Source organism: Platichthys flesus, chromosome 24 (genome assembly GCF_949316205.1).
Source record: "Platichthys flesus chromosome 24, fPlaFle2.1, whole genome shotgun sequence".
NCBI classification, from domain to species: domain Eukaryota; kingdom Metazoa; phylum Chordata; class Actinopteri; order Pleuronectiformes; family Pleuronectidae; genus Platichthys; species Platichthys flesus.
Genome location: NC_084968.1, coordinates 12,941,162 through 12,967,355, shown reverse-complemented (window position 1 = coordinate 12,967,355; position 26,194 = coordinate 12,941,162). Strand labels below are relative to the sequence as shown.

Genomic DNA, 26,194 nt, shown 5'->3' with positions numbered 1-26,194 from the left:
TCTGCAAAGTCTACCAAGACAACTCTGTGGTACTGGAACATCTCATATAAATCATCCACTATATAGCAACAAAGATGTTTAACCCAATTTGCAAAAAGTTCTTATCACATAAAAAATTTATCTGGTGCTTCATTGACCTGCACTTGAAAAGTTCCAAACCCGTTTAAGTCTGTTTTAACGGTTGAATCTTGAAAATGAGGAAGACATTTTAAAGAAGCAAAAAAAAAAGACACAAACAGAGCGTCAGCAGGGATAAAGATATTTTATGGTCTTAATTATTTTCACATCATCTTGGCAATAATTTCCTCCAAAAGGAAAGAAGAGACTTTATAATGACGCGTCACAGTGGTGGTTCACCAGCAGATGGCAGCATTGACCCTCAACAGGATGGGCTGAGAGACGTACTGCTTCAGGCCAGTCAAATTCTGCCATCCCATAATAACAATGTAGTAATGATGGTTTGTGTAGTGACGAGGGGGGAAGTGTTTACAATCAGGGACAAAAAGAGTCTGGGGAACTTCGTTGGTGTAAAAAATGGCGGAAGTGAGAAAACAGATCACAGTTGGCCGGAGCTCAGGTAAAGTGAAGCCAATGCAAAAAAACAAAGAGGGACAAACATTAACAAACTGAAATCACACAATTAACATTAAAAACAACGAAGTACAAACTGATACAAGTGCAAATGAGACAAGATACAACTTGCACATCGTGTGTATTGCACGGAAATCTCTTAGTGTGTTGAAGTAAGGCATTGTCATCACTGTGTAAGAGTGTTTGTGTTTGTGCATATAAAGACACAACAGAACAAACGCTTCATTTCACCATTAAAGTTGAATCAGCTGGAATAAGGTACTTTTCACTTTAAAAATAAGACAAATATTTCAGAAACAGTTGTAGAACCTATTTTCTCTGACCCCACAAACATTTAGAGAAGGAATATTATTTATCGTCAAAATTTGCCCCATCAAATTATTTTCATCAGCATAAATCATCAACCATATTCACATGGGGGGGGGGGGGGTTTCAAGTGCTGCCAGGAATATATACAAATGTACAAGTTTATGTATGAAATCTATTTAATTTACTCACATGTTGTGGTCGTATAGTTTGTGTTGCATGTCATGTGCTTTGGGACTTTTAGAAAGCCACCCCGTCTTCTGCTGGTGGTTGCGTATCACTTCCTCTGTTTGAGGTTTTCAGCAGTGCCTTGCTCATGGGCACATCAGTGGCACTTTCACAGGCAACGTTCCTCTGATTACTCCTCGGGAGAACAGTCCAGTGCGACGCTGTGCTCCTGGGCGATGGCGGCTAGCTCTTTAAGGAACTCTGCGAACAGGACAATGGCGAACACTCGGCTCTTGGCTTGGGGGGGGATCGGAGGGCAGGGCGGCAGGACGCCGAGGGGGGGCAGAGCCAGAGCGTTTCTCACAGAGCCGTTGGGGAGGGACGGATCCAGGATGATATCGCTGCCGTGAGACTCGAGGCACTCTGAGGAACACAAGGACAGTAAAGGTCAGTATGCTACAGACAAAACGTTTACTACACCTTTTCCAACTTGATATCTTGTGTAGTGATCTCATAGAGTTTGTGTCTATTAACCTCTAAACTTGCTGTCCTGGTCTTTCACCAACAAGAACCTCCAGGCCTGAGTGAGCAGCGCTGGATAATCTGCTCTGGCCGCCACGTAGCGCTCAACCTGAGCATGAACCGACACCAACACCTACAGAGACGTACACAACCTTGTCATTTAGATCTGTGAAACAATGAGAAACCAAACCAGATGCATAAGACGTGTGATCGGATGTTACCTGGTACAGAGTGCGTACGTTGGGCTGAGTGTGCGTTGTGTCGGTGCTGAGCATGAAGGCTCTCAGCAGCGGTTGTGGGTACGACGCCAGCTGGGCCAAGATGCCCGTCACCAGCAGGTTCACAGCGATGGAGTTCTCCAGAATGTTCTCGAGCCGAGACAACAGGACACTGATGAACGGACCTGGGACACAAGGTAAACTCCAGGTAAGTGTGAATATAAAGCCTCAGCTTAAGCTTGACGCAGTCACAAAGCCTTTTTCAGTTTTCTAATGGAATTCAGAAAGCTACTTAAAACACTCGGGCTCAGAAACACACCTGTAAATGGAACTCCATTCCTCCTGCTGCCTTTTGTCTCCTCTCCTTCCTCTACCTCCTCCATCGCCTCCTCCTCCTCCTCCCCTTCCACCTCTCCGTCCTCCCACGATGAACTAAAACCTGATTCTTGGAAGAGCCCCTCTTCCTCCTCCAATAGTTTCTGCCTGAGCGCTCGGACCCGCCTCCTGAATGTGCCGATGTCCTCGGTGATGTCATCACAGTCCGGCTCCACCCCGAGGGAGAACATGAGGTCTTGGTACTGGGACAGGAAGCCGTTGTTATTCTTCACTTTGTTATCAGGCAGGCTTGGAGACGTGGTTGGGTAATGTGGCTCAGATCCATCGTTCCCATTGGGTAAAGCATTTGTCCCTAAACACCACGTTGGATGTAAAAGCTGTTGGTCTGTTGTGTGCTTGTGATGGACAGTTGTGTTAGTTGTGAGGTCACTCTGGTTGCAGCTTTTCTTTAACGATTGGTCGTCTTCGTCTGTATCATCACATTCGTTGATGATATGATTCTTTACATTGAAACCATTGGTGAAATGTCCCCTTGTCTCTCCTTGAGACTCAGGCCTGATTTTCTCGTCTTCTTCTTCCTCCCTCCTTCTCCCATTCTCCCTGCGGCATTCCTCCCTCTCTCCATCCTCGCTCCCCCTCTTCACCTCCTCTCCACAAACTTCGCTCCCTCTTCTTTCCTCCCTCTCTCCATCCTCGCCCCTCCTCCTCGTCGACATAATACTGTTAACTGTTTCCATCACCGTTCTCCCTGTTTGCGTTAACATTGTTGTGATCGTTGACGTTGTCACTGCCGTTGGCGCTTGCTGAACATGTGAGGTGCTTCCTCGTGCCAGTCGATTTTCTGCCATGATTCTCTCCAACATGGCCGCCTTTGTGTCCTTCTGGGCGACTAGATCGTAGACGAGAACATCGTCCTGAAACTCGGACTCCTCTACGTACGAGCCGTGCACCAGTTTGATCGCACTGCGTCGCATTTCCTGGATGTGCTGAGGAGGTAAAGGAGGAGTTGGACCCAGAGTCCCATTGCCGTTTGCAAACCCTGAGTTCATCATCAGTGATGAAGAGAGATCGTCATCTTCAAAAATGTCGTCCCACTCCAGCTCCAGAGCGGAGCCGGCCCTTCCTGTCTGGTTGGTGGTGGAGATGGTATCTGAGGAGGAAGGGGTGGGAGAGAGGGCAGAGGGGGGAGGAGTGGTGACCAAAGAGCAGATGGAGTCACTCTTGACCCGCTGTACAAATTCCTCCTCTTCTTCTATGTCGCCCCCTGGTGTGTCAGATCGGTTATCGTCACACGAAGGGTTGATCCCGTCATATGGGGCTGACCAGAGCTGACAGGCCCTGCAGGAAAACAACACTCATTACACCTACTGGTTTATTACCCGGAACGAAAGAAGAGCTAAGAATCAACTTGAACTGTTGAGCTTTCTTTCCTGATTTAATCTCCGAGGGAATAAAATATCATTGACACAAACCTGTGGGACGCAGAGATGGCCTGGTGAGCGTCGGAAAGGTAGTGGAGGTAGTTTACATCCATCTGAAAATCTGAACCTCGACAGTAACCGACACTGTCCGACACCGACAGGTCTAACACAGACGGACAATTTGAATTAGCACACAAACGTGAACAGGTGCTTGTGTTGTGTATGTGTCAGTTGTACTGACCTGCTCCTTTGGGGAAGTGGATGTGCTCAGAGTGGGAGCGTGTGTTTGTGTTGTGGAGGTACACGGGACACCAGGAGGGCATGAGGAGCAGGAAGGAGGCGGCACTGCTGGAGTAACAGCCCCTCTGCTTTAAGGAGGAGCGCTGCTTCCTGCTCAGGTGGCTGCAGGGAATCAGATACCTGAGGACACAGAGACACGCCCAGGTCAGTCCGAGACATGCCCACCGCAGTCCGAGACACGCCCACCGCAGTCTGAGCGTGGACCAGTTCGATGACATGACAGCAGCCAGTCACTAGCCTGTTGCCCCTAGTGGCCGGCTGCAGTATATATTATATATGGACCAAACTCCATTTCATTTTTTGACTTATCAGACTGACCTGAACACCAGCTGCAGCATGACGTCTTCACAGAACAGACCAATCAGAGTCCTGAACAGAGCCAGAGACACTGTACCCAGCTGATGGACACACAAAAGGGTCAGAGGTCATCTTACTTGTTAGGATAGAGCATCCTCCACCTATCAGACCGTACATGTGTTACCTGGAAGGGCGTGTTGACCCGGCTGACCAGCGTGTCCAGAATGTGCACGTTGTCGTGCGTGTGCAGCAGGATGAAGGACAGGAAGGTTTGGAGGAGGGCGGGCTCGGAGATGGAACGCAGGAATAGGTCAAGGTACGCCGTGGTGGTCATCACCTCCTCCACTGTCAGCTGAACACAGACACAGAAGAACACACTGTTACACACTTTGCTTGGCCCTGACTTTCAAAGTGTGTGATTCAAAATATGGGCAGTGAAAGGTTCCTCGGAGCACGGATGTGTTCAGGTACCTTGTGCAGAGCTGGAGCCACAACAGGCACCAAGAAGCCGTTGTAGATGTAACTGAGCAACTGAGACCTGATGGAGGGATGAGCGACCTGAGGGAAGCAGATAAGGACAGAACAGACAGAGTGATGAATGCTTCTCTTTTAAATGGTCTCTGCCATTATTCACAGCCTGTGTGTGTGTCTGTGTGTGTGTGTGTGTCTGTGTGTGTGTTACCTTGGTGACAGCACCACAGAAGTCCAGTGAATGCAGGAGGTGGACGAGAGCTGGAACCTGTTGACCCCAAACATCAGGTCAGTGACGTCAACATTCATCAATCAAGTCATTCATCTGTTTATTCCCTCATTCACTCGTTCAATTCACAGATTCTATAGGATTCATTTTACTTTGATTTGATTTAACACAATAACTCAGTTGCGTGAGCTTGTGGGTCAGTTTCCTGCTCCTGTCACTCAATCACTGTGTGTTGGTCGTGTTTACCTGCTGCCAGTCGGCCTGGTCCAGACAGTGCCAGTCTTCACTGTAAACCTGCAGCCTGGCTGGAAGAGACGAGTAGAGACCAGACAGACCTGTGGCCAGCACCTATCACCACACACACACACACACAGACACACAAAGATTATTCAAAACAATCTTAAGAAGCCTTAAATCACAAGTCAGGTGTTTTATAGGCCTGACAACATCTTTAAAGGGTCTTACAAAGCCTTATAGAGTCTTAAAAGATATTTATAAAGTCTTCTAAGCCTCTGAAAATCTTTGAACACACACAGGCCTTTATGAAAATGAAATACCAGAGTGGCTCCATGTGTGTTTTCTATTAAAAGCAGGAAATGTGGTCAGATTTAAACAGTGGAGAGTCAAGAGAAACGAGAAGTATGGGCCAGAGAAGGTACAAAGCCACATGATGAATATCTACACAAACCGCAGCAGCAGATGTGGTTCGACAAACAGATGTAGTCTCAAGTCTCGTTAACAATCAGGCAGCTGCCCAATCATGTGCAGACTTACTAATCCCTCTCTGCGCACCAGCCAATCTCACGCTGCTTTACTAATCTGCACTCAGCACAAAGATTGAGGTCAGATTGTGGTCACATGGTTTTAAATCTGACACACACACACACACACACACACACAGCACACGCTTGTGTCTTAGCTTGCCCTGTCACACACACACAGAAACTGGCAGTGACGAAGCCAACATGGCCGACAGAGGGAGTTTACAGGCAATTATACTTAAAGAGTTTTATATTTTTTGTTTACTGTCATTTAGATTTTTGGAATTAGTTATTATTTTCAAAATGTTCTCCATACTTTCTTACTTTCCTGTCACTCTGAAGTTTTTTCAAGTTCATGTTTCTGATAAGTTTGGGTTTAATTAGAAATTTGATGATATAAAAAAGAGGTGAAACATCATGATTGACAGCTGAGACTGACTCCTGATTGGTCGAGTGGGTTTAATGTCAGAAGTACAAGATGGCAGCGCTTGTGTCTGAGATGTCTGGGCTTCATTTCTGTACAACAGCTGGAAGTAGAGACGCATCATCCATCGTTATTCACAGTCTGTGTTTCTGCCCTAAAGCTACTGAACATATGCCATTTGTCCTCCGTCTGCCACCATCTCTCTCTCTCTCTTTTTCTCTCTCTCTCTGTCTCTTTTCTCCTTCCTCTCTCGGTCTGTCACACTCTCTCACTCCCTGAGTCCCTGAGGAAGAGTATGAGCTCATTAGTTCATTACATAACTGAGTTAATGAGATTACAAAGCAGAGCGGAGATGAATGGAGGAATGAGCTCCACCGCTGCACGACTCAAGACACACATCTCTCATTCATAAAAACCTCTTCAGTTCACACTTTTCAGTTTTAACTTCTAGTCAGGAATGAATGTGGAGATGAACAGAGATTTATTCCTATTTCAGTTTCTTGTTCACATCGTCTGAGTCGAGCCGATCTTGAATAAATCGATGACGTGACCAGGACGAGCAGCGGCAGACATGAGGCAACCATGAAGCTCCACAGAGGTATTTTAGAATGAAGCGTCAAGGTTCAAGCTCTCAACCCTGTGAGTGTGTGTGTGTGTGAGTGTGTGTGTGTGTACTTACAGGACAGAAGTAAGTGCTCTCTCCGATGTGCTGGGCGACTCGAGGCTCGGAGGACGACAGAGACATGATGAGCAGCAGAGCGTCTCGGGCCTGTTGACCCACTGAACCCTGTCTGAGATACAGAGAATCAAGTGTTTTACATATGCTAATATACATTGTGTGTGTATACAGTGGTGTATATACCCATCTGAGAATATACTGATTTGTGTGTATACTTGTGTGTATACACATGTATAGACCCCTACCTGTGTGTGTATGGTATGAGCAGGGAGAAGAGGAGGAAGTTGGCGGCTCCCTGGTCCTCACTGGTGTGGAAGAACAGCTCCAGCACAGAGGGATCTTTGACCAGAGCGACACACAGCTGGTTCAGCAGGAGGACAAGCTCCGCCTCCACCACGCCGCCGCTGTCTGGAGAGGGAACGCAGGCGATTAGCTAACCACCTTACCATCGACACCTGCAGCGTGTGAAGCCTCTTCTTAATGAACCACTTACAACCAATTACATGCCAGGAGACAGTTAAACCATCTCCGGTTGCTCTTTAAACTGATTAGCCGGGTGAAGGAAATCCATGACGGTGACACCAACAGAAAAAAACTCAAAACTCTTTTCAGGTGTTTAAGGCAACTGATGATTTCCACATTGGCAGAACCTCCATTTTATGTGAGGCTTTTATTCTGAAGCCTTTGGCCTGTGACTGCTCTGTTCATAGAGCCGTCGGGGGTGGTTGCCTGGAACTCTGACGATAATCCCAGGACACATGTCGCTGTCACACATCAAGAGAATAAGTGTGATTCGCGGTCAACTCACCGGTTCCAGCTCCAGCACACGAGGCCAGCAGCATCATGAGCGGTCGGAGAACAGGCTTGTGATGCAGCAGAGGCTGTTTGGCCTGAGACAGGAGCATCTGGTACATCCGGAGCTGCTCCAGCTTCATGTCCTCAGTGAACTGCCTCCTCAGGCTCCACAGGAACAACCTCTCCATCACACCCTCCAGAACCACAAACTCCAGGATCGGACCCATCGCTCCTCCTGAAATCAGGACATTAAACTCATCGAACCAGGTACAATCCAACACTGTGACACGATGCAGCCGGCTGGGTTCTTGTGTTGGTCTCTAACCTTGCCCTGCGTCTTCCTCCATCAGCAGGAAGAGCATGTGTTCCACGTAGTTCTGGACGGCGCTGGCTTCGTCAGCCGGGATGGGGCCGAGGCGTAACGCTCCAGAGCCGCTGGGGCTGCTAGTGTATCCGGAGAGGAAGCTCAACGCCCCAGTGCCGCTGCGACCCGGCTCGTGTTTCTCCAGAATCTTCACGACCTGTAGAGAGATCGGACATAAATGTGATCTAATGAATGATATAATTCTAGATGTATTTTTTATGATCATACTATAAGATTCGATTGCACCTCCACTACATTTGGTTGACAACTTCAGAAATATCCTTTTTCCCATTACAACTTTTTCCCAGCTGTAGGTTTAAGGGTTTTAAACTGTAGTGATGTTTTCCAACAGATGAAAAGTTTGATTAAATGCACAATATGACAATATTAGAAATGTGATACTGTGTATTCCAAATTTAGCCTTATGCATTAGTCGCCTTTTTGCGGATTTGTTTCTTTGTCTAAATAGGAAAGATTTCATTTGCTCTGAGAAGTTGAAGATTCAGTAGAAAAGAGACAAACAAGGGTTGAATGCATGAATGAAAAGAAAGAGAGAAAGAGAAGAATGTCATTCACTGTCTGGTCTTGTGTTAACCTTTGACCCCGAGCTGCTTCAGACAAGGACCACACTCACACTAACTCACTCACTCACACACACACACACACACAATACACTAGTGGACACACACAGGCAAAAAGTGTGTGTGGGTTTTCTTGGCGGTTGTAGAGAGAGGTCTGTTCTAAATGGATCCTGTGTTTAAGGGCCAAAGTCTGGGTCAGCAACGCACACACACACACACAATACAACACACACAATAACACACACACAAGATCACAAACTGTGTCAGCCAACCATTACGAGATAATAGGACAGACTGAAGAGACGGACAGATAAAGAAAGGGAAAGAGATGTTTTATAAGAGTAAATCAAATGTTTGTGATTGATTGATTGATCAATGGGTTGGTTGGTTGATTGGTTGATTGACTGACTGATTGATTAATTAACTGATTGATTACCTGTGCCCAGTGGTTCTTGAACACGATCATGCAGGTCTCCGGGTCCACTCCTCTCAACGTGAGAGACTTCTTCCGGGCGCCCCTGACCACCACAGAGGCCATCATTTTGATTGGCTGTCAGGCGGCTATAGCATGTTTCCAGTCAACATGTGTGTTTGCTGGGAGGAGGCGGGGTGATGGGCTTCCGATGTGAGGACAGGGGGCATTGGCAGGATCTCTCACCCTGACATCAGACTCCTGACCTGGGCCCTGGATACAGCTGCTGGCCTGCGGGATGAGGACAGAGAGACACGCTCTGTTAGTTGACGTATTTACAGACATGGCCGACACACTGGGACTTCCTGGAGCTCACCAGCACTTTTCGACTTATTTAAAACATACGTGTAACTGAGGGTTTTTCATGTGAGCGGCTGTGAAACAGTTTTTCCTTCCTTCCAGGCCATTTCATTTAACTTCCCAACGTTATGAAAATCAACTTGCTGAGAGCTGCAGGAGGATAATCTATGACGGTGGACGCTATTTTTAGCCCTGCTAGCGCCATGGCTCAAAGGATGGTCCACCGCTTTGGGTCAGACGGTATATCTCAAAACAAACAGATTAAGTTTTTTACAAACCTTAAAAAACCTTTGTTGATACATAAACATGAACTCATCATAGATCCAGTTTTGTTATTATTGCTAAATGCTGCAAAACCAAAAACCATTCATGACTGTAGAAGCATCCGGTGTCTGGATTACTACATTAAATAACTTAACGCTATTAGCAGGATATCATGGAGCAGTGACTCGACTCCGACACCCTGCAGATGTCTGAACTCCTCATCCTGTCTTTAAGGCTGAGCCCAGACACCATGCAAAGGAAGCTCATTATCGGCTGCTGGTTTGAGTTATCTCCTTCATTCATGAACGTACAGTCGAATCCACACCTGATGAACTGGAGGGGATGTGTGTGTTCATTGTGTCAACCTAACTGAGAAGACTTGTCCTGAACTTGTTGTGTGTTTGAAAAGGTCCAGTGGGTTTAATTCTGACGCACAAACTCTGAGGTGAACAACATATTAATCCTCAGCATGGGGGCGGGTGAGCAGAGCGGGGGAGGGGGACACTTTTCTCTCACTCCCAAACACCCGATGGCTCCAGAACTGTATCGGTACATCCTCCCCTTCCTATCTCTGCTCAGACACCAACGCCAGCCAAGGCCGAGACAGGAAGTGAAGGTCGTCAGCGGTTCCAAGGAAACAGGAAGAGCGGTCCGAATGCGTCCGAGTCCCACCCAGGGCGTTCCAGGACATTCCAGGACATTCCATGAATTCCCACCACAGCACCCCCCCAACTGCACAGAACAGTGTACCTACCTCGGAGCTGCTGCCGAGACCACATGGACGAGCGAGCCTGGCACCTGCTTTCCTGAGAAAGAGAGAGAGAGAGAGATGGTTAAACTGTCTGGCTCGAACACAGACAGACACACACACATACATTTCCGTACTTCTATCTTAGTGAGAACACTCTTTGGCATATTGTAATTGCCATTCCCTAACCATCACAACTAAATGCCTAATCCTAACCTAAACCTAATTCTGACCCTAAAGCCAAGTCTTAACCCTGAAGCAGAGAAAGTGAGGACCGGTCAAAATTTCCTCACTTTGAAAAAATGTCTTCACTCCTGTGCTCAAACTGGTCCTCACAAATATATCTGTACAGGCCCACACACACACATAAACACAGATTAAAGGCCCAGATGGTAAAGGATGGATTTGTAAATCGTGTGTATGAGATAGTGATGTTTAATCCCAAACCGCCACCATGAGTGTGAGTCTGCATGAGTGTGTGTTTGTGTGTGTCTGTGTCTGCCATAGCCTACCTTTGGAAACAAATATTATACTAAAAACCAGTTAATTGGGGACAACTTGTCCAACACGAGGACAAAAGCTGAGTCTGTAATTAGGAATACACTGATTTTTGGGTCAGTGGTTAAAGTTATGCTGAGTCTCCAGGAAATGCTGTCCCGGCATGTGTGTGTGTCCTTGTTAAAGTCAGACAGTCACATGCCATCACACAAACCAGGGATTACAAACACACACACACACACACACACACACACACACACACACGGAGGCCGGAGGTATTCACGTTGTTTCTGACCTGCTTTTTGACGCTCTTCATTTTATCTGATTGAGGTTTAGATGAAATCATGAGAGTGACTGTTCAAGGGCACTTCAGCAGGACACACACACACACACACACACAGCCAGGACTGAATTTGCAAATGCGTTACAGAAAATTAAAGTGTGACCACCATTACACTAATAAAACCTAAAATCAGGAAAATCCTACCTGCTGTCATCTGGTCCTGTCTGATGTGTTGAGGCGTGTGTGTGCATGCACTTATTAGCAACTTTAGGCAAGCTAATGAGTGTGTGCACATGGCTATATACCACACACACACACACACACAATACGCACACAGTAAGATACTTATATTCTGTTGATCTTTTCATCTAAAAAAGTACTAATTTCAATTTTTCAACTATTTGAATCTCCCTCTTTTTTGTTTCTCTCATGCTCTACTAATACTCTATTCTGTTCTAATTATGTTTTACTTCTAATACTTCATTTCAGAGTTTTTCCATTTGTTTTGTTCACTCCACTAAACCATATATGTATATAATATATATTTTATGTAATGTTTTATTATTCACGTTTTATAATTACACATTGTTATTACTCATATAACATTTTTACAATTGTTCGTGTTGTGTTTGTTTATATTTCTTATTTTCTATCTTTACTCTTAATGTAGACACTAACCTGCTGGAGTAAGTTAAACGTGTCTCAGTCTCTCTTACTGTTCCTCCTCCTTCTCCTCCTTCTCCTTCTTCTCCTTCTCCTCTTCTTCTTCTCCTCCTCTTCTTCTTCTCCTCAACAGACACAAAGTAAATCCAGCAAACAAAACAAGCAATACTAAAAGTCAAATAAAGTAAAATCCAGACGTTTCTTTTTCTTCTTGTAAAACGAGCTGTTGTTTTGTTTCAGTCTCTGTGAGGCTTTAAGCTGCTAAGCTGTCAATCACCCTGCTGCTGGCCGCTAGGTAACTCTGTTGCCCCGCCCAAATGTACCACAAACCACGCCCCCGAGAGAAAGAGGGCGGGAGAGCGAGAGAGAGAGAGAAAGAGAGAGAGAAAGAAAGGACAGAGAGAAAGATTAGTCAGTGCTGCCCTCCTGTGGCAAAACACAGAAACTACAGTTGACATGTTAACAAGTGTTTTGTATTGTTTCAGAATCAGATGCACGTGCAGAGTTTGAAAGAGTCATTAAATGGAAAAGTTCAAAGTGACAGAATGTCAAACTTTCCTTCTGGGTCGATTTAACTTTCAGTACATGATTTTCTGTCTTTGTTTAAAACATAAGCTCATCTATGATGTTCTGTCACCAACATAACTGTCAATATAACTAAGTCTCATCTGTGTCTTTGTGGATGATTATGGAAATTATACAATTGTACATATATGATTTCAGTAATCATATGCACAAAGGCTGCAGAAATAAAGAGTGAAGTCGTTTTGTATGTGTAAGGTTTGTTTATGGTCTTTTATTTTGTGTTTTATTTAGGTAGTTTTGCATCTTCGGTTGATTTATTATTGTTTGGATGGTTCTGCGTCTCTTCTGAGTTGTTTTGTGTCCCTTTAGGTGTGTCGTCGTTATTTTTTGTATCATTTGTGGTCATTTTTTATCTCAATGCAGTTGTTGTGTGTCATATTTCCGGTCATTTAACGTCTCTTTTTGTTGCTCATTTCTTTAACGACTGCTCATTAGTAGCACTTTAGCCATTTAGCTTAGCTTGTGTCACCTTAGTTATGCTAATTGTTGGTTCCGCCATTTCTTTTCCCAAGTTTTTTTTTTTGTTTTTTTTTTTATAAGGGTCTGTTGGTGACGTCACGGGGGCCGGTGCGCGTGCAGCTGAGCTCGCGGCACAGAAACTCTTCACCCGAAACTTGACGCAATAAACTGCGCAGTTTGATCGTAACTGCGCAGTTTTACCGTAACTGCGGCTCTGAGCAGTTCGTTGTGTCCGCGGCTGCTTCGTGCGGAGCCGGAGCGTCTCACGGAGCCGAGCCGTGTCCGGGTGAACTTGTCCCGGGTTGTCGAGGCTGTGGTCGCGCGGCGGCGGCGGCTGGATGTTTAGCGACGACACAACAACAAGAGGAGGAGGAACAATGGTGACCTCCTCATAAACAGCCTGTGGTTCTGACCCGGCTCCGCTTCACTTCCCCCCCGAGGTGAACACCGGAGAGCGGAGAGGAGACATGGCCGAGGCTCGCTCCGAGGAGGAGGAGGAAAACATGAGGGAGAGCCGGGAGCAAGTGGTCCGACGACAGCCCCGCACCTCCGGAGGTAAACGAGCCAACATGTCCCCTGATCTTCACCGTGTTTATTCAGATTCCACCTGTTTCTCACTTCGTGGATTCATACGTGTTGGAAAAACAAGTTGTCACGAGTTAGAATTTAAAAACAACACAACACAGAAACTTCTAGAGTCCCGACACCAGCTCGGAACACTCCTGTCACTGGGGTTCTATACAGTTCATGTGGAAAAGAAGTTAAATGGGAACTTATGATGTAAATATAACTTTAAATGTACAGAAAACAGCTCAAAAATACTCTTAACTAAATGATCTATATAGTAAATGTTGAAAAATAAGTTGTCACGAGTTAAATGGGAGTTTATAATGTAAATACAACTTTAAATGTACAGACAATAGCTCAAAAATGCTCTTTTAACTATATTATCTATATATTAAATGTTGAAAAATAAGTTGTCACGAGTTAAATGGGAGTTTATGATGTAAATACAACTTTAAATATACAGTGAATAGCTCAAAAAGGCTCTTTTTAACTAAATTATCTATATAGAAAATGTTGAAAAAGAAGTTGTCATGAGTTAAATGGGAGTTTATGATGTAAATACAACTTTAAATGTACAGATAACAACTCAAAAACACTCCTGTGATTATATTTGTATATTGTTTATGTTGTATTTTCTTGGTTTTGTTAAGTTTTAGTTTCATTGACTTCAGTGGGATCCTCATCTCTCCTGTAGGATCCACCACCTCTGTGATATTTGATGTCTCCCTGTTAAATCTCTCATGGGACTGATGACCTGGATTTAAAACTTACTGGTTCAATTTGCTGAATATACATTTAAACTATGAGTGACTATAAGTTTATTTACTAGTTAAAGATATAGATTTATTTTGAAATTCAACAATGCCCATCTCAAATCTCCTTAATCCCAGGGTGGCGTTTTCTTTTTGTTCTCTCCGATTAAACAATTTTAAGAGAATAAATATTTTAAAATACACACCAGGTAGTTTGAATATGTTAACTTTGTGTTTATAGGAACCACAATCTTTTTTAAAATACCCTTTTTCGTACATTTTATAGACCAACATGTCTTCCTGTACGCTCCCAGTCTCAAACTGCTGAGGTTCAGAGAGAGGTTGAACTTCCCTGTGTGAGACTGTGGGTGTAACCTGCTCAAACCGGCAGCCATAAATTCTTGTATCAACATGTAAATATCTCATCATTTGGGTCAAAGTTCTCTCTCTCACTCACACCCACCCACACACACACACACACATTCCTAGTTTGCTGTAATGGGGCAGGCCTGTGCCAAGACTTAAAACCATTATGTACAAGTCTCATTCAGGCAAACACAAGTTATAATTTAGCAAATCTCGACTTTCAGCACCGTAATAGTGTGTAAGACAAACATATAATTTCACAGTCACCTCATCCCTCTGTTTAGTGCTAGGCATATTTTTGGAAAATGAAAATTACTTCCTGTTTCTTTCTTCTCAAATGTGACGATTAGAGAAGCTCTTATAGTTGTTTTATTTGTGTCCTTTTCCGGAACATCTACTAACTGTGGGGTTTTATCCAAATCGCCATTTTGGCACAAAGTGGTGGAAGTGGAGCTGCATCGTCCATCTTTATTTCACAGTCTGCACTCGATTAGACAAGCTAGAGTTTCCAGTCAGTCTTGTGTTTGATGGGTTTGACAGTTTGTTTGGAGTGAACACAAGAGTCAAAGGGAAGTAGAAGTGGCTCCGACAGGTGATATCAGGTGACGGTTGACAATAGGGAACTGTGAGCGGGCTTCACCGTGGTCGACGCACACAGATCTGGGAGCATGTGTCGCTCCGAGTCTCAGGCAGCTGCTGTTGTGAAACATCTGATTAGATCCAACATGTTTCCGAATGCTCTTTGTCTCTCACATTTGTTTCCTGAGAGCGAACGTGCAGGAAGTCCAGTTGGAAATCCTTGAAAACGTTTGGACACTGACACGTTTCGCTACAACACAAACTCAACACAATAAGGTTGTGTGTTTGTGTGCAGCATTCCTCTTGTGTGGTTCTGCTCCCTGTGGCTCTTACAACAATCTGTGATTAATTTTTTTTTGGGCATCTGAACCCGGTTGTTTACCACGATGGTTTGTGTTTAGCCGCTCCTTAGCTTAGGGGGGAGAATGTATCAGCGTGATCAAAAGGTTGAAAGTCCCTGTCCTGGGTCGAATTACATAAATTATTAATAAAAAGGTTCTACTGACGTTTGGAGATTAAAGAGTGAAAGGTGCTGACTTGTGTTTTCCACTCGTGATGTCATGAGTTAATGAACTGCATCGTGGTTCCCCTGCAGCCCAACAGAATTGATACCATGTGTGACTGCAGAGGGCGCTGTTGCTCAGTGAAGTTTACTTTGTGTTGTTTAAAGTAACGCACATTAATACTGCCTCAAAGGAGAAACGTCACGATGACTGTCGGTCCTTGACTTTCCTTTTTCTTAGAGACATTCCTTTAGTCTCATCCATAACATCCTTAAATCCCCAATCTCCCCATTTTTATGACGTTTCCTTCCGCAAAACAGGAAATCCCTTCTAGAGCTCATCTCTCACCTTTGACCTCTAACCTAGCCCCCTTGGTGTCAAATCCAACAGATGACTCTCCGTGTGCTGCAGAGATTTTTCTGCTGCGCTGTGCATTTGCACGTCTGAACGCAGCCCCAGCACAGCGCTCAGTCAGCCTGCTTCAGATCAAGCATCTGGAAGTGGTAAAAGTCCTGATGACTCCAGCAGGATCTCGCTGTAGCCAATCACAGCCCCACTTCCTGTATGGTCGCTGCCAACCAGAAAGCCGGGCAGCACAGCTGGGCGGTCGGGTCTGACGTTTAGAGAAGGAGAGAAGTAGAGAAGAAGAGGACAGAGTGGAGGAAAGAGACATTTTGACTTTTCAACAGAGGAACTAAAAGGATAGAATCAAATCTTTTCCTAACACATCAACACTTGGTTCCTCTGGACGCCACCGGGAGCTGAGCCACTGATCAGCTGTGATGTGAAGAGAAGGAGAGGAGGTAGGAAATGATAACGGGGAGAAAAAAGTCCTCTTTCTTTTCTTTGTTCACCTTGAAAGGTGATGACAGGCAGTTCTGACGAGGACACGTTTATACGTTTACTCTTCCCTTCATTCTCGTTTTGGTCAGTGCTCGTCGTTGTGGTGATCGTTACCTGACCGAATAAAACTAATGTGTTGCCAAAAGACGGTGATGTGGCATCTCTTTATGTGGATTTTATTTTGAAGCAGGGGTGGGCAAAGCAGGCAATTATTTTCCGGCCCCTGTCAATTTTGTGAGAACCCCCTTAAATTCTATGATCAGCAATGTACCGAACATGATGCAACGACACTGTGGTCGGAAACTCCCTAACGAGGCCCCATGCTGCTAATTTTTTGTTAGAGGTTCGGGTAAAAACGGTTGTGGTTTAATGCAAGGCCCCCCAGGTCTCTCAAGCAAGGCCCCCCAGGTCTCTCAAGCAAGGCCCCCCAGGTCCATCATGCCTGGGGCCCACAAAGCCCCTTGGAACGCTCCTGTTTTGATGTTGTTTCTAAAGGAAGATGCTGATTCCTTTGTGTCAGGGTAAACACATTTTTGATGAACACAATTATCAATCACAATCTCTGTTTCTCTCTCCGTAGGTCGTTCTGAGAGACGCAAGCCCGAGCATCGTCACAGGTAAAACGTCTTTGGCTCCGCCCACACTTCCACACAACGTTACAAACGATAGAGATACAAACACCCTGGATGCTACAAAGGGAATTTCTCATTAAGAAAAAGAGACGTCTGCAAAACTCAGAAACTTTTTTTTAATTAATTTTATTATCAGTCTCATTTTGCTGTGTCAGCGTGCATCAGGGGATTTCCACTGTTTCACAACCTTCACTTTTAAAAGTAGAATAAACCAAAACCTGAGGCCCTGTTTCCCCAATAAACACACACACACACATAAAAACACACACACACAAACACACACTCACACTTTTAAACCCTGTGACTTCTTTGGCTAGTTACTATGCCAACCAGCCAACAGCCCAAATACTTTCGGGAGTGTGTCAGACCCAGAGACCCAAGGGCGGGGGGGCGGGGGGGGGCAGGGCACATGTGTGAGTAGATTTTCTTCAGTGATGCTGTCTGCAGAATAGGTTTGGAAACCCGACCTCCTCCATGTTAGCAGATGGGACATGGACCAGAGTTCAAATTACTATCGTCTGTTTGTGTCTAAATAAAATCAGCTAAATGAATTTACCAGGCTTCACTCAGTGGTTTTGTTTTGGCCAACCCACTGGTCTTTTTTCAGTGATCAGTCAGATATGGAGAGAGGAGGAAAAGAGGAGTATTTTTCCGTCAGTGTTGAAAGTGAAGCGGAGGGTTTGGACAGTGTCGGGGGGGGTGAGTCACGTTGGTTTACAGCTCTGTGAGAAGGAGAGACGAGCACAGACAAAGAGGAGAAACACTTCAACCCTTGAAAAGAGAAATAAAAAGTTACAGAAAGACGTCTGACCTCCTTCTGTCGTCTGGGTGAGTCCCTGCATCACAACAACTACTTCTCTCCTAAAGTGGGAAGAATTCTTGGCTCGGTTTCTGAACCTCGAGCCGCCGAAGTATCTGTGAATCAGTTTGATCGGACTGGAGGCCAACAAGTCCACGTCTGGGAAGAACCAGGGGAGGTTGTCCCAAATTCTTTGTTTTACTGCTGTGTTAAGAAAAACAGGATTTCAACAAATTCTTCATCCGGAAAGATTTTAAACAGTTATAAGAAAAAAAACACACAGAGGGTTTTAGTTAAGGAACGTTGAGCAACATCAAAAAAAGAGGTGGTGTCTTTTCAATTGTGTCTGTTGTGATAGGAAGAGGTGAAAACATTGAGCTAGCAGGTTTGTTACTCCCACACTGGACCAGCATGACCTCCATGTTTGTGTGCTGTGGTTTCACTGTAGGTGTGTTAACCTGAACCTTAAAGAAGTAAAGCTAACACACCCACAACTATAGAAAAATATTTTAGCTTCATTTTTTACAGTGGGAGGAAGTGGCGATGCATCGTCCATCTTTATTGAGAGTCTGTGTTCGAGACCTTGAACCTGTCAACAATCTGTGATTTTGAATCTGTTGTTAATTTGAGAGTTGGGCCGTTGTTATTTCCCTCGAGCAAGGCAGCGAACCCTGAGCTTCAAGAGAAAACAAACATTTTACAAATTACGTCATGAAGAATGTTGATGTGTGAGGTTCAGACACTGAAGAGTGGGTGGGACGAGCGAGCTATGTTTGTCACTGGAGAAAGAGAGATGTACAGAGGGAGGAGATGGAAGCCGAGGTGAAATAATGTGACTCACAGTTTCTCTCTCTCTCTCTCTCTCTCTCTCTCTCTCTCTCTCTCTCTCTCTCTCTCTCTCTCTCTCTCTCTCTCTCTCTCTCTCTCTCTCTCTCTCTCTCTGTAGCCAGGGTCCTCTCTCGTCCATCAGAGCTGCCATCAAAAGAAGTGAGTGAAGTTATTCTTTTTCTACGTCTTTAACATCTATTTAGTAAAAGTGTCTTGATCGGAATTTTAAATAACTAAATGTTCCGCCTCTGCTCGTTTCCCACACTTCATGTCGTCTATGTTTAACTCTGAGCTGTTTCCTGTCCCACAGCCTCCACCAGGTCCACCTCTCTCTCCGAGACGTCCAATACCAGAGAGCGAGACAGGGACCGAGAGCGAGACAGGAGGTGAGACGCTGCTGGATCGCTGTGGTTTTTATTTGAATTGTTGTTGTCGTGTCAGGTTGTGTGTTTGGTTGGTTGTTGCAGCCCTGTTATCTGTACTTGTTTCCAGGCGACCGGAGATCACCATCCTGTCTGCTGAGCCGCTGGCCTCCACCTCCTGGTTCCCAGGGGCCTCTGGGGGTTTCCCACCCCCCCCTCCTCCTGCCGCACAGATCTGGGGACCCACAATCCCTCCGTCCATACAGGTAAACAAGTCAATTTCATTTGAAGAGAATAAGAAAAAGCATGCATACAAAAATATTAAAGTTGACATTTAGACCTTTTTCACTTTTCCAGTTGTGTCTTTGTTTTGATTTTCCTTTTGACCGTGTTACTCTCCACAGCCGCCTCCTTCATACGAGGAGGTAATCAGGGAGAAGACACAGGAGCAGGTTCTCCTTCCTTCTTCTTCTTCCTCTTCCTCTTCATCCCCATCTTCATCTTTAACTCGTCCGATTTCCACAACCACCATCGCCACACAGACTGACCCAGGATCTGCTCCTGATCCACAAGATTCTCAGGGTCAGTGCTGCTCATTATTTTTCACTTAACTCTGACATTTTGATGGTGAATATTTACAAGAATAATCTGTTCCTTTGTAGTGAGCAGACCGGTGAAACCCCCACGACCCTCCCCTCTCTCCAATCCTCCCAAATCATCTCCCATCGATGACATCACCACCACCGCCAGCCAATCAACACTCACATCCCTGAACAGTGACTGTGTCGGAACAAACACGGAGCCCGAGGCGGTCCCTCACGCCTCGGCACACGCACAGTGCTGTGACGTCCTCTCGCAGCTCGGTTCACCTTTCACCTCGACCACTTGTGCCCAAACTGACCGGCGGGATCAGGCGTTTGCTGCAGTTGACGCTGCAACTCCTCCCTCTGCTTCTTCTCAAGTCCCGCTGGAGCGTCCTAGACCACGCCCTCGCTCTAAGCTCGGTGTCCAGCGAATCAGCAGGAGCGAGGTCAAAGTTCAGACCTTGGTGAAGCTACGTGAGGACGGTTACGCCACGCTCGCCGCCCGGGCTCAAGCTGACTCCACCAACTCAGAAGTTAGTCAGGGGAAGTACCTGCAGGAGCTGCTGAACGCCTTCAGCTCAGACGACTGGGGCTTTCCTGATCAGCACAGCGACAGCAGCGGGCACAGCCAGTCAGAGAGCGAGGACGAGGACATGGCGGCGCTGAAGGCGAGGATACAAGCCTTCGAGCAGCAGCAGGTGGCTGATGGGAGCTGTGGGGAAACTAACGACGGAGACTTTGTTGTGACAAAGAAACCTGAACCCCGGCCACGCCCTCGTCTCCAACCGGCAAAATCTGCCCCTCCCACTGTCGCTCCAAAACCCAAAAACTTTTCACACTCTTCTAAACCATCCAGCAAAGTCTTCTGGGAAGATGTTGGTTTGACAGCAGAGTCGGTTGCACAGGAAACACTTGAGTCTCTGTCTGAAGAGTCAAACGCTGAAACTCCAACGGCTCCAGAGTCGGCACCTTGTGTCCTGAAACCTGCTGCAGCACCTTCCAAACCGTTAGTCGCACCAAAACCACAGCCTGCTTCAGAAGCACCCCCGTCATCTAACGTCTCTTCTCCTGCCTCGGCCCCCGTCCCGGCCCCCGTCCCGGCCCCCAGGCCCCCTCCACCCAAACTCACACCCTCTCTCAGCGAAGCTCCGAACCCCAAACCTCCACCCAGACCTCCAGTCGCCCCCAGGGCCTGCGTCGGATCAGCACAACAGGACAAGAGCAACACAGCTGGGCAGAGCATCCCGACTCTTCCCCCGAGACCCTCAGTGGAGGTCAGCGGTGGAGCACAGGCCGAGCCTCAGGCCGAGGAGACGCAGGCCGATGCAAAACCAACTGGTGAGTGTTAGTAAACCATAATCTGTAGCTCTGCCTGCAGATAGTGGGAACTCCAGAAAACATTGTGTTGATATAGGATGAGGATTAGATATTTTATTAGTTACGCAAATGTGTAGGTTCTTTAATGGCAGTTGTCTTCACCTAATCGTCTTTATCTCTTCTCCTCTGATCCTCGTTGTTTCAGTGAAAGTAGGAAGTGTTCGTCCAGGCGTCCCGACCAAACCGGCAGCACTGACCTCCCACCGCAGGGATAGCGGTAAGAGAGAGTGTGTGCGTGTGTGTGTGTGTGTGTGTGTGTGTGTGTGCACACTATGCTGGATGTAACTGCAGCACAATGGAGCATTTGAAAGCTTACAGACGTGAACCTTGCGTCCTTGTTATGAGGCATAAATATGCAAACGTGAAGAGATTTGAATGTGTGCGTGTATGTTACATTATGCAATCCAAACATTGTGAAAGACAAATGCTGTGATTGTGTGAGGAGAGAAAGAGCCCCCTCTGTTTGTGGTTTGTCAGAATGAACCTCTCTGTTCATTCTTTGTCTGAACGGCCTGGTCCCGCCTCCAAAGAACTGAGTATTCTCTGATTGGTCAACTGTCTGGAGAGTGTCAGAAATGTCACACCCCCTTACCCAGAGGCTTCCAGTTTAACAGTAAACCGTGGGGGGTGTGTGTTTGTGTGTGAGAGATACTTTCCATACTTCTGATTTTACCTGGAGCAGAATGTGTGGCTGCAGCTCCTTCACAATAAAAGCCCAATTTACATGAGAACAGTTTGTTTTGGTTTTAAATAAAGTTGGTAATGAGCAGTTTTAATGTGTATTTCTTTCCTTTACTTCCTAAAAATGTTGATTTCACTATTGTTTATTAACTTAACCTTCTGATATGAATAGGAAGTAATTATAAAATATATTTAAAACATATTCTGACTTCTACTCTGCACCTGCAGTTCCAAATCTGGCTCCCAAACCTACTGGAACTTCACCACAACCTCCGGATCCAAACCCGGTCTCATCCAAATCTGCAGCTGCTCCGGCTCCAACCCCAAAACCATCAGGACCCCCGGCCACCACCGCCACTCCGGTTCCAGCCAAACCCCCCATCACAGCTCCGGCTCCGTCCCTGAGGAAAAGCCCTGTGATCCAGCAGAAAGCAGAAAGTACCAGAGCTGCAGACCCTCCTCTTCCTCGCCGGTAAGGTCAAGGTCGCTGTGACCTTACAGAACAGGCTGGACCTCTTGAACATGATATTTCAAGTCTGCCCTTAGAGGATTACTAGTTACACCCGAGTCCCTCTGTTCTCCTCAGGCCCTCAGGTGAAAAGCTCCTCCCCCTCCGTCCTCCACCAATCAAATCCACTCCAGGGCGTCCGCCACCTCCAGCCGTCAACTCGACCTCCTCAGCCAACCAGATCCCTCCGCCTTCCAGAGCCAGTCCTGCCCTCGCCGTGTCACCAGCCGCCCAGAGTTCACAGACCACTCCCCCTCCTGTAACAGCCAATAAGCTGCCGGCTCAGAGGGTCTCAAAAAGAGGACCCCCTCTGCCCCCCCGGCCCAAACCTGGACATCCTCTTTATACCAGCTACACGGTGTGTACACACACACACACAAATACAAGTTCATTTATTTTTAAGCCTGAGGTGTGTAATTTCATTTTTGCCATAGAAACAGGAAGTCCTGATTGTCCTGGACGACCCGCTGCCCTCAGAGCGTCTCCCTGATGAAGGAGTTGGTCAAACCTCCGCTGTCCCACTCATCAACCCATCACCGTTTCTCCTGGATTTGGACACACAACCAGAGCCTGTCCCTGATCAGGACGGCCAATCAAAACCCGCTCTGGAGGACGTCAGCCTATCGGAGTCACAGGTACCTAAACAGCTTTATGGAGTAGATATTATTTAATGTATATTTAAGGACGTATGAATGTAGACCGTAAATAAAGATGGACGTAGACTCCGGGGTTTGAACTTCGTGTTAAGTTGTTGTTTCCCTGTGTTGTTCAGTCCATCCTGCCCGTGCAGCCTCCTGAACAGAAAGATCAACCGGACCCTCCTCCCGTCAGGTCCGATGCACAAACACACAACATCATAAACTACACAATAGACCCTGAGTACTCGCTGTCTTCAGGAGACCCCGTTTTAATCTGTCCTGCATTTCCTAGCGGCCCTCGCTGCGTTGCTTTGTTCGACTACGAGGGAGAGGAGGGCGATGAGCTCACCTTCTCCCAGGGTGATGTCATCGCCCTGCTGGAGCTCAAAGGACTGGAGTGGGGGCGGGGCCAGATCCACGGGCGAATAGGAATATTCCCCCTGAGCTTCACTGAGGTGGTGGAGCCGCTTCCACAGACGCTGTCATCACTGGAAACCACTAAGGCCACAGCGATAGATACAACAGTGCTGGAAAATAACGGTGGGCTGAGGAAATTATCCTTTTTATTTAAAGGTGAAGATTCAATTCTCACAACTTTAGATTTAAATGTAATGATGCTTTATTTAGTACATTTGTCTTCCACAGAACCAAAGACCTCACAGGACTCGAACTCTGAGGTGAAGTTGGTTTATATGAGTATTTCCTCAATGATCAGATGATCTGATGTGTCTTTTTAATGGTTTGTAATCACTTGTGTGTGTGTGTAGGTGGAGGAGGAGGTGGAGGAGGTGGAGGAGTGGGCTGTGGCTCTGTTTGACTTCCCCGGTCAGACCGAAGAGGACCTGTCCTTCCACAAGGGGGCACTGATCCGAGTGATTAAGCACATAGACACTGAGTGGAGGAGAGGAAGACTGGAGGGGAGGGAGGGGCTTTACCCTGCTGCCTTCACACAGCCGCACCAGGGTACAACAAAAACACACACACCAACACACAACCACACACACACAATTCAGTCTTAAGTCAATGTAGTGGAATCCATTTTGATTAATCAAGCTGTGATTTCACTTGTAGCAGGAAGAATAATCATTAATGAAAATCGTCTGTGTCTAACTATTACTTCCTCCTGATGTTCCCAGTCCAGCCAGTCCCAGACCAGCAGTCGGCAGTTAAAGGGGGGGGCAAGGCTTTGTTTGACTTCACAGCAGAGAGCGAGGACGAGCTCACGCTGAAGGTACGTGAGCGTCACGAGCAGCAGAGGTTTCATGACCTCGTTCTGAAGCATACATGGAAAATAATGATGGTGTCAAAATTCAAGATGGTGGAAACGCGTAGTTATTCTTTATTTGCAGCCAAAACAATGTTCATTACACAGACACTCGCATTTAAAGAGCTCAATGATTTTCTTTCCTTTTCTTTGTTTAAAAAAAACCCCTCCCTCCTTCTCTCTCTGTTCCCCCCTGCAGGTTGGTGATGATATAACACAGGTGGAGTTTGTGGATGAGCAGTGGATTCTGGGAGTTGTCGGTGGGAGACGTGGGTTATTCCCGAAAAACTACATTTCTTTTCTCTGACGAGGGGACGAAGAGGATTTTTAAAGAAAGATCGACTTCCTGTGTCTGAAGCTGCTCTCGGTCACACGGGCGGGAAACAGCGGCGCCACCTACAGACGGTGCTTTTTTTATTTGTCTTTTCTTTCTGGTCAGCCTCTATCGGCCGTTTGTGACTGACTTGAAGAAACAAGAAGTCTTGTCTTGATTTTGCCTCGAGACTTTGTCAGTGTCACGACAAAGAAGAAGACGGACCTTTGCTTCCTTAACGATGGAATAAAACTGACATGGGGTCGTGTCCCATGTGATGTTTCCACTGTGGAACTGGATTTGACCTTTTTGATGGATTTGACTCATGGACTCTGACCACACCCCCTTTAAGAGCCTTTTCAGCTTCTCCTCTTTGTGTCTGATGAGAAAAAGTTTAACAAAAGACTTTTGACATCCTGCTTCAGTCTGCAGCTTTGGATCGGGACAGTTCCAGCTCAGAGGACGACTGCTCCACTTGTTTTATTTTTAACAGAGTGAAAGGCGAAGAGCGTCTCATCCGGAGCAGATCAGAGACTGACAGAAACGTCCATGTTGTTCAGCGGTGAGACGAGCGACAGGAGACAGACCCGAGCCTCCAGTTGTGACAAATATCTACTCAACATTTTTCTGTTTCCTGAAGTTCTCTCTGGTACGTGGAGATATTTATTAAACAAAATTAAATGATTTACGTTCCCGTTAAACTTGATAATTTTCCACAAAGAAAACTGAAGTTACTTTTTATTGTTTCTTCATTGCCGAGTATTTCCCAGAACCTTTTTAAACCATCGTCGCACAACTGCTCAAGAAAAAGGTTTAATTGAACACGTTCTTTAGCGGTGTCTGAGAGAAACGTGTTTTGCACAAATGGAGAATCGTCGGCAGTGAACTTAATTGGTATTAAACAGATTAAAATGATTAAATTCATATTTGTTTATAATCTGGATTTAATGTCATATAATTCATACACAGTGAACTAGAGAATGTTAGTGAGTGAGTGACGAGTAATAAGTCCCCAACCTAAAGAGTTAAATTGTAAATTTTTGTCCACGTGTCATGTTGGATTTATTCTGGTTATGTGACTATTCTAGCGATGTTACCACTTTATTCTCGTAAATTACAAGTCTCTTCTCAATAACGATATTATTCTCAATCTCTTTTTTTCCTTCAACATAGATCCATTACTCGTTGTATGATGTTGAACTTTAGAGTTAACATTTGTTATTATTCACTGGTGTGAGGAGGTTTTATTTCAGGCTGGTTCTCACACATGTATTAGGAGCATGGAAAACTTACTGTACTTTAACTCTTTCTTTAATTGTCGCTCTTTTTTACAACGACACTTTTTAAAAACAGCATCTTGTATTTCTGGACTGAATCCAGGTCGTTTTCAACAAACTGAAACTTTATTACTGCAGATGAAACATGGACGACTTTCTCTCCCTCTTCTCTAGATGTCGTCAGTGATGATGAATCTCGTTTGTCACATGCACAGATTAAAACTTACTGAATAAAGTTTTTACACAGACATTAGGAGTTTTCATGAAGGACGATACACAGAAAAACTTCTTGTCTGTTTTCTGAGTCGTTTCACTTTAAAGCCTCGAGGTTCGAGTTACAGTCAATCAGGGTTCGAGGGAAATTCTTCCAGGTTTCATCTGCATCAATGTCATTCTCGCTCTCTCTCTGTGTGTGTGTGTGTTAAAGTTTTATGTATAACCTGAACATTCCAAGTTTTTAATCCAAATAAAGTTTTTAGGCATTTCAGTTGTTTCTGCACATGTTCTATTGAATGTCTCTCTGCTGGTGAAAGGTCACAGTGACTTTGTTCATAACGCAGCAGGAAGACGAGCGGGACACTGAGGG

The 26,194-nt window shown here is 45.7% G+C and overlaps 2 protein-coding genes across 5 annotated transcripts; one reads left to right on the top strand and one right to left on the bottom strand.

The window, feature by feature from the left end:
* Nucleotides 1-248: 248 nt before the first annotated feature.
* Nucleotides 249-11,943, bottom strand: LOC133949598 (FHF complex subunit HOOK-interacting protein 1A-like). 3 transcript variants are annotated; one of them, XM_062383520.1, is made up of 18 exons: nucleotides 11,707-11,943; nucleotides 10,254-10,305; nucleotides 8,900-9,166; nucleotides 7,844-8,039; nucleotides 7,532-7,753; nucleotides 6,969-7,131; nucleotides 6,724-6,835; nucleotides 5,106-5,207; nucleotides 4,842-4,898; nucleotides 4,631-4,717; nucleotides 4,344-4,511; nucleotides 4,181-4,260; nucleotides 3,804-3,982; nucleotides 3,614-3,725; nucleotides 2,125-3,479; nucleotides 1,809-1,990; nucleotides 1,600-1,720; nucleotides 249-1,488 (listed from the first exon to the last, which is right to left on the bottom strand). In XM_062383520.1, exons 3-18 carry the CDS (start codon nucleotides 9,002-9,004, stop codon nucleotides 1,256-1,258), a joined length of 3,474 nt encoding a protein of 1,157 aa, XP_062239504.1. In that variant the 5' UTR covers nucleotides 9,005-9,166; nucleotides 10,254-10,305; nucleotides 11,707-11,943; the 3' UTR covers nucleotides 249-1,255. The 3 variants fall into 3 exon arrangements, with proteins under 3 accessions (XP_062239504.1, XP_062239505.1, XP_062239503.1); XM_062383521.1 differs by lacking the exon at nucleotides 11,707-11,943 and having other exon boundaries at nucleotides 10,254-10,426; XM_062383519.1 differs by lacking the exons at nucleotides 8,900-9,166; nucleotides 10,254-10,305; nucleotides 11,707-11,943 and having other exon boundaries at nucleotides 7,844-8,174.
* Nucleotides 11,944-12,829: 886 nt separating this feature from the next.
* Nucleotides 12,830-26,095, top strand: LOC133949600 (SH3 domain-containing protein 19-like). 2 transcript variants are annotated; one of them, XM_062383525.1, is made up of 17 exons: nucleotides 12,830-13,290; nucleotides 16,926-16,962; nucleotides 18,723-18,763; nucleotides 18,915-18,990; nucleotides 19,097-19,232; nucleotides 19,371-19,548; nucleotides 19,629-20,888; nucleotides 21,073-21,144; nucleotides 21,837-22,080; nucleotides 22,195-22,474; nucleotides 22,557-22,751; nucleotides 22,889-22,947; nucleotides 23,047-23,294; nucleotides 23,400-23,431; nucleotides 23,522-23,717; nucleotides 23,891-23,985; nucleotides 24,218-26,095. In XM_062383525.1, the coding sequence occupies exons 1-17, from the start codon at nucleotides 13,203-13,205 to the stop codon at nucleotides 24,323-24,325; spliced, it is 3,345 nt and encodes a 1,114-aa protein (XP_062239509.1). In that variant the 5' UTR covers nucleotides 12,830-13,202; the 3' UTR covers nucleotides 24,326-26,095. The 2 variants fall into 2 exon arrangements, with proteins under 2 accessions (XP_062239509.1, XP_062239508.1); XM_062383524.1 differs by having other exon boundaries at nucleotides 22,551-22,751.
* The last annotated feature ends 99 nt before the right edge of the window (nucleotides 26,096-26,194 follow it).